Consider the following 11,854-nt stretch of genomic DNA (forward strand, 5'->3'; position numbering starts at 1 on the left):
ATAAATAAATAAATAAATAATTAATAAATAAATAAATACATTAATAAATTCATAATAATAATAATAATAATGCATATATGCAATAATAATAATAATGATAATAATAATAAATAAATTAATTAATTTAATTTAATTTAATTTAATTTAATTTAATTTTAATTTAAACGTGATTATTATTTTCGCCATAATCGTCCGGCACTAGCGTGCGTGCAACAAGGAATATGAAAATGTAATTGTGTCCATTTTGAAGGAATCTTTCCCGCGAGTACAATCGGGGGACGCAGTTGTGGTGAAGATCAGTTAAAAAAAAGGCAAATCCTGCCCCCCCCACCCCGATCCGATCTAATAACCAGAACTCACCAAACACGTTAGCATATGCGCTACATGCTAATTACGCCGGAGGAAAAGTGGCGATGTGAAAGTAAGTGAGACCGTCGGGTCTGGAGTGAAATATCAGAAGTTCTCATCCGGACTTTTGTTGGTTCAAGTCTGAAGTCGGCAGATGGAGGCAGCAGATGTCTTCAGAAACCAAACATACCCGCCGTCGGACCACCGCCGCTAATGTGACTAAGCATAAGGGGGGGGGGGGGGGGGGGGGGGGGGGGTTTGTTGGGGGACGCAATGGAAAAAAAAAAAGTGTGAGTCACCCACGTCTGGACAGGAAGCGACTGGCCTGCCTGAGAGCGTGTTCCATTCACAAGTGTGACGTCTTTAAATAGCACGCCAACTCCTTTTGACACCCGAGCGAAAAAGCGGGCGGCGGGCAAAACGCCGACCAGTTTGCCACGGAGGACTAGAACCCAAGCAGAAGACACACGTTTCTGATTGACCCACCAGAGGGTAAGTTCTAACTGTCAAGGCTAGCACGTTGCTGAGAGAGAGTCAAAGCGGCCCACCTGGACGACGGGGTGTCCTCCCGCCAGAGCCTTCACCGCCCCCCGGCTGCCCTCGGTCTCGTAGTGGGCTCGGTGGTGGGACTTGGGCTGCACCTCGATCTTCAGGCTGTAGGGTCCCGAGCTGGACGGCAGCTGCCAGTCGAGGGCCGGCACGGACGGGCTGACAAGGTGTCGAGAAGGGCGTCAGTACGACAAGATCTTTACAGGACTGGGATAAAGATCTATACCTGACATACTGCTTGGGCTTGGACCAGGGGTACTGGTGCTGGGGGACATCCAGGAACCCCGCGCAGTAGACCTCCTTCTTCAGGCGGTGATCGTCGGCAGCGAGGCAGTGAGATTCCAGCTTGAGGCTGACGGTGGGGCTGTGGTCCAGGCTGGTCCTGCGGGCCTTCACGGGTATCCCCTCCCCCAGGTCGGGCCCTCCGTCCGTGCTCAGGGCATTGATGGCCGCCAAAATGGCCGAATTGGTGTACTGGTTGGTGTTTGGCAGCCACGACTCCTCTGTGACGCTGAGCCGGGGCGAGGCCTGCGGGGACACCCCCGGGGAGGCGTTGGGGGACAGCTGGTAGTGCTTGTTGAAGCTGTACTTCCTCTTCGCACCACAAGGGGAGTTGGGCCTGGAGCCTCCTCGGCCGATGAAGGCGTCGTCCGTCAGACTGGTGCGAGGAGACGTCGAAGGGGAGAGTCGCGGCGAGCCGGCGGGACCGTAGCTGTCACCCGGCAGGGCCAGGGTGGAGCCCTTGGGGGACACCGAGGGGGACTGCCAGGGGGAGTTCTGTGGCGAGTTGTCGCAGTTGTACGAGAAGCCCGACTCGTACGACGACGCCTCCGAGTGGCAGCTGCGAGACGAGACACTGCTGGCCGGACTCAAGCAGCTGGGGTCCCGGTAGCCGTCGGCGCTAGGGAGGGTCAGCGTCACGATGGAGTTGACCCGCTTGGTGATGGGACTTCTGTCCTCCTCCACCCGGTCCTCGGGGAACTGGCCGTAGGCCGTGATCTCGATGCGAGGACTCTCCAGGGTTGGGGCGCCGTTCGGACGGGCGCCAGAGGAGTAGTAGGCGGCGGCCACGCTCATGTCGTCGTGGCCCTCGAAGTCGTGAGGCTCCGAGACCGAGATGATGGGGCTGGACTGGAGGCTCAGGTACTGGGGGGCCAGGCAAGGGTTGCCCAGGGGCAGGGAAAGGCTGACATTGGGGGTGTAGCCATACGCATCTGGAACACAAACGCATGGTAAGTCCATGAACTAGGTGGCTGGGACATGACCAACTTCTTACTATGAATACTGAATAAACACTGGATAGACGAACACGTCTTGTTTTTTTACGTTACATACTAAAACTTTTTTAGCTTGGGCATTTCCTACTTTCCTGGTGTTCTTGAATGCACCATCAGCGCTGCTTAACCAAACTGGGATCTGGCTAAACGTGCAAAATTCAAAAAACCCTGCCATGTTTTTGTTGGCCTCAGCTTGTTGTCGCTCTAACAGTGCTAAAATGTTCCTGCTGAGTCTTAATAATAATAATAGCTAGAAAATTCCCGCGGAAATTTTGATGGGTCTGCTATCTGTGCCACGGACCTCTGGCCGGGGGTCGCCGGAAGATGGTGCCGAGTGTCCGAATCCGTGGGTTTTAGGTGTAACTGTACAAAAGGACCTACAGAGCTAGCCTAAAACGTTAGCATTCGCACATTAAAATGCTAACACTTAGCATGTGTGCTAACGATGGCATTCTAACAGTTGGCATGTCTCACATTTCAAGTAACACGGCTATAAGGTGTATACGGCTACGGAAGTAGAGAAAAAAGTGTAAAATGAGACGAAAAGTTAGCATGCTTAAGTTAGCTTGGTAGCATGCTAACAGTTGACAAGTGTCACGTACCAAGTTATATGACTGTGGAGTAAACGGTAGCAAATTTAGCTAAAAGTTATCATGCTAACGTTCGCATGCTAGCAAGCTAACGTGAGCATGCTATCAGTTAGCATGTGTCCCATACCAAGTCATGTGACCGACGCATTCAATGCTGTCCCAGAAGCAGCCAATGGGGTGCTTTAGTACACTGTTTCTTAACCATAGGGCCCCGTAAAGAACATCTGTTTTTCATCAGTATGGGCCACAGCGGTACTCAGTTGTAATACAGTTTTCCACCACTTGTGGCAGTAATGACAATATCAAACAAAGAAGAGGTCTGGAGCTAAAGTCATTGAGACGTTTCTTAAGCGCAAAAAATATGACTAAAGTTGTGAAGCTGTATATTGATTTGCACTTAATTCTTTTTGGACAATTACATTATTATTATTATTTATTATTTTAGTAAGAATTTCTTTATTTTAGCACTGCAACATTCATTTATTTACTTTTGCAGTATATTTATTTAGCATTTGTTTGTGTAATCAGCCTGACCTAAGCCTTGATCATGTGACTGCTTTCATACCATGTGACCAGGTGTATCCTGGCAGGTAAACGGTATAAGTAAGTTAGATATATGTATTGAATAGATGAAAATAAGATGACTAATGCAGCTGGGATAGGCTCCAGCATCCCCCGCCACCCCGAAAGGGACAAGCGGTAGAAATGGATGGATGGGATGGATAATTCAGTGTTAATATTTGAGATTTGGCTTTAAAAACGGGAAGTAGGTTTGGAGTTTTGAAACAACAGATATTTCCGCATTTAATTTTTTACTTTGACTTTTTGGACACTGAATTTTCATATAAAGAACTTTTACATACTGAGTTTTTTTTTTTTTTACATTTAATTTGTATACACACGTTTTTTTAAACTGAAATTTCCTAAACAGATTTTTTTTTTACACTGACATTTTTCAACTGAATTTTCATATAAAGAACTTTTACATAATGAGATTTTTTTTACATTGAATTTTTAAACACTGATTTTTTTACACTGAATTTTCATATGCTAAATTTGTATACACTAATTTTTTACACAGACATTTATACACTGAATTCTACACTGAATTTTCATAGACTGAACTTTTATACACTGAATTTTTAAACACAGATTTTTTTTTACACTGAATTTTCATATACTGAATTTTTGTACACTGATATTTTTACACTAAATTTGTGTATACTGAATTTTCATATACTAAATTTGTGTACACTCATTTCTTTACACTGACATTTTTACACTGAATTTTTGTACACTGAATTTTCATATACTGAACTTTTATACATTTAATTTTTATGCAGTGATTTTTTTTACACTGAATTTTTGTACACTGATTTTTTTCCACTGAATTTTCATATACTAAATTGGTATACACTCATTTTTTACACATTTTCATAGACTGAACTTTTTATACACTGAATTTTTAAACACTATTTTATTTTTTTATACTGAATTTTTAAACACTGATTTTTAAACACTGATTTTTTTACACAGAATTTTTATAAACTGAATTTTTAAACACTGGATTTTTTTACACTAAATTTTCATATACTGAATTTTTACACACTGATATTTTTACACTGAATTTTTGTACACTAAATTTTCATTTATTGATTTTTTTTTTACTGAATTTTTGTACACTGAATTTTTATACACTGATTTTTTTACACTTAATTTTTGTACACTGAATTTTCATATACTGAATTTTTAAACACTGAATTTTTTTTACACTGAATTTTTGTACACTGATATTTTTACACTAAATTTTTGTACACTGAATTTTCATATACTAAATTGGTATACACTCATTTTTTACACAAACATTTATACACTGAATTTTCATAAACTGAATTTTCATAGACTGAACTTTTTATACACTGAATTTTTAAACACTATTTATTTTATTTTTTTACACTGAATTTTTAAACACTGATTTTTAACACTGATTTTTAAACACTGATTTTTTTACACATAATTTTTATACACTGAATTTTTAAACACTGATTTTTTTTACACTAAATTTTCATATACTGAATTTTTACACACTGATATTTTTACACTGATTTTTTGTACACAAAATTTTCATATACTGATTTTTTTATTTACTGAAGTTTTGTACACTGAATTTTTATACACTGATTTTTTTACACTTAATTTTTCTACACTGAATTTTCATATACTGAACTTTTATACACTGAATTTTTATGCAGTGATTTTTTTTTACAATACATTTTTATACACTCATTTGCTTTACACTGAACTGTCATATACTAAATTTGTATACACTTATTTTTTACACAGACATTTATACACTGAATTGTACACTGAATTTTCATAAACTGAATTTTCATATACTGACCCTTTATACACTGAATTTTAAAACACTGATTTTTTTACACTGAATTGTTATACACAATTTTTAAACACTGAATTTTTATACACACAATTTTTAAACACTGATTTTTTTTTTACACTGAATTTTCATAAACTAAATTTTTATACACTGATATTTTTACACTGAATTTTTGTACACAAAATTTTCATGTACTGATTTTTTTTACTGAATTTTTGTACACTGAATTTTTATACACTGATTTTTTTACACTCAATTTTTATACACTGAATTTTCATATACTGAACTTTTATACACTAAATTTTTATGCAGTGATTTTTTTTTTACAATGAAATTTTATACACATTTGTTTTACACTGAATTGTCATATACTAAATTTGTATACACTTATTTTTTACACAGACATTTATACACGGAATTGTACACTGAATTTTCATAAACTGAATTTTCATATACTGACCTTTTATACACTGAATTTTTAAACACTGATATTTTTTACACTGAATTGTTATACACGGAATCTTTAAACACTAAATTTTTAAAAACAGTTTTTTTGTTTTTTACACAGAATTTTTAAACACTGATTTTTTCACACTGAATTTTTATACACAATTTTTAAACACTGATTTTTTTTACACTGAATTTTCATATACTGAACTTTTATACACTGAATTTTTAAACACTGAATTTTCATATACTGAATTTCTAAACACTGATTTTTTTATACACTGAATTTTTAAACACTATTTTTTTTTTTACACTGAATTTTTAAACACTGGATTTTTTTACACTAAATTTTCATATACTGAATTTTTACACACTGATATTTTTACACTGAATTTTTGTACACTAAATTTTCTAAACTGATTTTTTTTTTACTGAATTTTTGTACACTGAATTTTTATACACTGATTTTTTTACACTTAATTTTTCTACACTGAATTTTCATATACTGAACTTTTATACACTGAATTTTTATGCAATGATTTTTTTTTTACAATGAATTTTTATACACTCATTTGCTTTACACTGAATGGTCATATACTAAATTTGTATACATTTATTTTTTACACAGACATTTATACACTGAATTGTACACTGAATTTTCATAAACTGAATTTTCATATACTGACCTTTTATACACTGAATTTTTAAACACTGATTTTTTTTACACTGAATTGTTATACACAATTTTTAAACACTGAATTTTTATACACAGAATTTTTAAACACCGGATTTTTTTTACACTAAATTTTCATATACTGAATTTTTACACTGAATTTTTGTACACTGAATTTTTATATACTGAACTTTTATACACTGAATTTTTATGCAGTGTTTTTTTTTTTTACAATGAATTTTTATACACTCATTTGCTTTACACTGAATGGTCATATACTAAATTTGTATACATTTATTTTTACACAGACATTTATACACTGAATTGTACACTGAATTTTCATAAACTGAATTTTCATATACTGACCTTTTATACACTGAATTTTTAAACACTGATTTTTTTTACACTGAATTGTTATACACAGAATCTTTAAACACTGAATTTTTAAAAACAGTTTTTTTGTTTTTTACACTGAATTTTTAAACACTGATTTTTTCACACTGAATTTTTATACACAATTTTTAAACACTGATTTTTTTTACACTGAATTGTTATACACAGAATCTTTAAACACTGAATTTTTAAAAACAGTTTTTTTGTTTTTTACACAGAATTTTTAAACACTGATTTTTTCACACTGAATTTTTATACACAATTTTTAAACACTGATTTTTTCACACTGAATTTTTATACACAATTTTTAAACACTGATTTTTTTTACACTGAATTTTCATATACTGAACTTTTATACACTGAATTTTTAAACACTGAATTTTCATATACTGAATTTCTAAACACTGATTTTTTTATACACTGAATTTTTAAACACTATTTATTTTATTTTTTTACACTGAATTTTTAAACACCGGATTTTTTTACACTAAATTTTCATATACTGAATTTTTACACACTGATATTTTTACACTCAATTTTTGTACACTAAATTTTCTAAACTGATTTTTTTTTACTGAATTTTTGTACACTGAATTTTTATACACTGATTTTTTTTTACACTTAATTTTTGTACACTGAATTTTCATATACTGAACTTTTATACACTGAATTTTTATGCAGTGATTTTTTTTTACAATGAATTTTTATACACTCATTTGCTTTACACTGAATGGTCATATACTAAATTTGTATACACTTATTTTTTACACAGACATTTATACACTGAATTGTACACTGAATTTTCATAAACTGAATTTTCATATACTGACCTTTTATACACTGAATTTTTAAACACTGATTTTTTTTACACTGAATTGTTATACACAGAATCTTTAAACACTGAATTTTTAAAAACTGTTTTTTTGTTTTTTACACAGAATTTTTAAACACTGATTTTTTCACACTGAATTTTTATACACAATTTTTAAACACTGATTTTTTTTACACTGAATTTTCATACACTGAACTTTTATACACTGAATTTTTAAACACTGAATTTTCATATACTGAATTTCTAAACACTGATTTTTTTATACACTGAATTTTTAAACACTATTTATTTAATTTTTTTACACTGAATTTTTAAACACTGGATTTTTTTACACTAAATTTTCATATACTGAATTTTTACACACTGATATTTTTACACTGAATTTTTGTACACTAAATTTTCTAAACTGATTTTTTTTTACTGAATTTTTGTACACTGAATTTTTATACACTGATTTTTTTACACTTAATTTTTGTACACTGAATTTTCATATACTGAACTTTTATACACTGAATTTTTATGCAGTGATTTTTTTTTTACAATGAATTTTTATACACTCATTTGCTTTACACTGAATGGTCATATACTAAATTTGTATACATTTATTTTTACACAGACATTTATACACTGAATTGTACACTGAATTTTCATAAACTGAATTTTCATATACTGACCTTTTATACACTGAATTTTTAAACACTGATTTTTTTTTACACTGAATTGTTATACACAATTTTTAAACACTGAATTTTTATACACAGAATTTTTAAACACTGGATTTTTTTACACTAAATTTTCATATACTGAATTTTTACACACTGATATTTTTACACTGAATTTTTGTACACAAAATTTTCATGTACTGATTTTTTTTAACTGAATTTTTGTACACTGAATTTTTATACACTGATTTTTTTACACTCAATTTTTGTACACTGAATTTTCATATACTGAACTTTTATACACTAAATTTTTATGCAGTGATTTTTTTTACAATGAATTTTTATACACTCATTTGCTTTTGAATGGTCATATACTAAATTTGTATACATTTATTTTTACACAGACATTTATACACTGAATTGTACACTAAACTGAATTTTCATATACTGACCTTTTATACACTGAATTTTTAAACACTGATTTTTTTTTACACTGAATTGTTATACACAATTTTTAAAGACTGAATTTTTATAGACAGAATTTTTAAACACTGATTTTTTTTACACTGAATTTTCATATACTGAATTTTTACACTGAATTTGTGTACACAAAATTTTCATATACTGATTTTTTTTTTACTGAATTTTTGTACACTGAATTTTTATACACTGTTTTTTTTTACACTCAATTTTTGTACACTGAATTTTTATGCAGTGATTTTTTTTTTTACAATGAATTTTTATACACAATTTTTAAAGACTGAATTTTTATACACACAATTTTTTTTTTAAACAGATTTTTTTTTCACACTTAATTTTTATACACAATTTTTAAACACTGTTATTTTTTTTACACTGAATGTTCATATACTGAACTTGCATACACTACATTTTTTAAACACTGAATTTTCATAAACTGAATTTTTTAAACACTGAATTTTTAAACAGATTTTTTTTTAGATGACATGTTTTATTCGATGACAACTTAACAGACGAACCCTCCATAAAGTGCAGTACAGAACAATAATATGTGACGTGTTGCTGTTGAAAAAGATGTGAAAACTTCACATCCTAACAAGTTGTGTACGGTTGAAAAGTTATAAAAAAAAAAAGTTTCTCCAAAGAAAAGTGGCGAGTAATAAACGTTGTCACTCACCCTCCTCTGCAGATTTCATCATCTCCTTCTGGGCTTCAAAGTGTCGCCAGCCGCTCCGCTCCTCGGTCCTTAACGCACTAATTTGTACTCCCGACTCAAAGTTCCTCCGGGGGGGATCCAGAAGGCGAGGGGGAGGGGTGCGTACCGGGGGTGGGGGATCCTCCCGGTTCCGCTGGGGTCTCCGTGCGTGTGACGTGCGGCTCCGGCTCTCGCTGCTTTTAAAGCCGGGGATCACCTCCCCTCCGCGGCCCCGCCCTCCTGCGCACAGCCGTGACGCAGCTGCCCCCGCCTGAACGGAGCCGACGGACCGGGGAAGTATTTGCAGTGCGGGTCCGTGGAGGACCGGGCAGGGGAATCCTGGAGAAAAAAAACACTAAACAAAAGTTTAAACAAAACTTTTTTTTTTTTTTTTTTTTCCCAACAACAAAGTTTGTTTGTTCTGAGCATGCGCAGACCAAAACGAACACATTTTGACAACAAATGTTGCGTAATTGACGCCAAACTGAACGTTATATCGCTGGAAAAGTCGTCAATCTCATAAAAACAAATGAATCAAAGTTGGTTATTTTACTTCTTTGTGGCCTTTATTGACTATTTCAGGCCATTTTGAAGAAAGTGGGAAACATTTATTATTAATTTTAGTAAATGTTTACCTTATTTTGTTTAGGCGTTCCTTTTAAAGATAAAAATACTTACACAAATAGGTGTAAAAAAATATATATATAATTCACCATATCCATGTTTATTTTTTTATTTTTTTATGCATTCTAAATCGTAAAATACAGCAAGTAAGAGGTGGCTAACGCTATTCCGCCCATAAAGCCCTCTGAACAATACCCCATTTACATGTCGTCACATGAATATTAACCAAGTATTAGCAATATTGTTATTGGACGTGCTAGCGCAGAGGAACTACTTTTAGCATGCTGCTGTATTGACATGCTGAGCTGGTGAAAGTTCAATTCTAGATGATAAATCATGCCTCTCACCTGGATAGTAGAAGGTTGTGGACACACACCGAGAAAGTCGGTCGACTTTGACGTCCAACTTAGACCAGGAGGTGGCGACAAAGATGAATTATGAATACGTCGTCTAAATGGGAAGCTAAAAACATCCCATGAGTCGGCATCCCGGTGAGAAGTCTGCCACATTCAGTGTTGTTGTATGGCGAACATTGTGATGCGTCTGTGAAATTAATACGCTAAAATTATCAAAATACGTAAATTGCACATGTTATTATGAATGTGACGGATACTACATTACATATATATATTTACCGAGGCTTTTGGATGTTATTTAACTTGTATACCACTGTGAAATTAATGCTACACTATATGTTTACAATAATCAAAATACGTAAATATTACATGTTATTATGAATGTGACGGATACTACATTTACATTTATACTTACAGTGTGTGTATAAAACAATGATGGAGACTTTTGGATGTTATTTAACTCGTATACCACTGTGAAATTAATGCTACACTATATGTTTAAAATAATCAAAATACGTAAATATTACATGTTATTATGAATGTGATGGATACTACATTACATATATATTTACAGTGTGTATAAAAAAAACATTGATGGAGGCTTTTGCATGTTATTTAACTCGTCTACCACATACTGCATCTGTGAAATTAATGCAACGCCATCTGTTTAAAATAATCAAAACACGTAAATATTACATGTTATTATGAATGTGACGGATACTACATTACATATATACTTACAGTGTTTATATAAAATAATGATGGAGACTTTTGGATGTTATTTAACTCGTATACGACTGTGAAATTAATGCTACACTATATGTTTAAAATAATCAAAATACCTAAATATTACTTGTTATTATGAATGTGACGGATACTACATTACATATATATTTACAGTGTGTATAAAAAAAACACTGATGGAGGCTTTTGGATGTTATTTAACTCGTATACCACTGTGAAATTAAAGCTAAACTACATGTTTAAAATAATCAAAATACATACATTTTACTTATTATGAATGTGACGGATACTACATTACATATATATTTACAGTGTGTATAAAAAAAAACACTGATGGAGGCTTTTGGATGTTATTTAACTCGTATACCACATACTGCATCTGTGAAATTAATGCAACGCCATCTGTTTAAAATAATCAAAACACGTAAATATGACATGTTATTATGAATGTTACGGATACTACATTACATATATACTTACAGTGTTTATATAAAATAATGATGGAGACTTTTGGATGTTATTTAACTCATATACGACTGTGAAATTAATGCTACACTATATGTTTAAAATAATAAAAATACGTAAATATTACATGTTATTATGAATGTGACGGATACTACATTACATATATATTTACACTGTGTATAAAAAAAACACTGATGGAGGCTTTTGGATGTTATTTAACTCGTATACCACATACTGCATCTGTGAAATTAATGCAACGCCATCTGTTTAAAATAATCAAAACACGTAAATATTACATGTTATTATGAATGTGACGGATACTACA

General features: G+C 33.2%; 1 protein-coding gene across 6 annotated transcripts in view; it reads right to left on the reverse strand.

Moving 5' to 3' along the window:
• atp9b (ATPase phospholipid transporting 9B) overlaps positions 1 to 11,854 on the reverse strand; it is a 312,368-nt gene that overhangs the window by 156,057 nt on the left and 144,457 nt on the right. For 3 of the 6 annotated variants that reach the window (XM_062047158.1, XM_062047161.1, XM_062047160.1), the window contains exons 30-32: positions 9,323 to 9,695; positions 1,124 to 2,111; positions 897 to 1,056 (exon numbers count right to left, since the gene is read on the reverse strand). In XM_062047158.1, the coding sequence (XP_061903142.1) occupies positions 897 to 1,056; positions 1,124 to 2,111; positions 9,323 to 9,695 (1,521 nt within the window). Of the gene's footprint in view, positions 1 to 896; positions 1,057 to 1,123; positions 2,112 to 9,322; positions 9,696 to 11,854 lie in introns of those variants that run through there. The other 3 variants (XM_062047159.1, XM_062047162.1, XR_009826202.1) reach the window with 3 other exon arrangements.

This window comes from Entelurus aequoreus, linkage group LG05 (genome assembly GCF_033978785.1).
Source record: "Entelurus aequoreus isolate RoL-2023_Sb linkage group LG05, RoL_Eaeq_v1.1, whole genome shotgun sequence".
NCBI lineage: Eukaryota > Metazoa > Chordata > Actinopteri > Syngnathiformes > Syngnathidae > Entelurus > Entelurus aequoreus.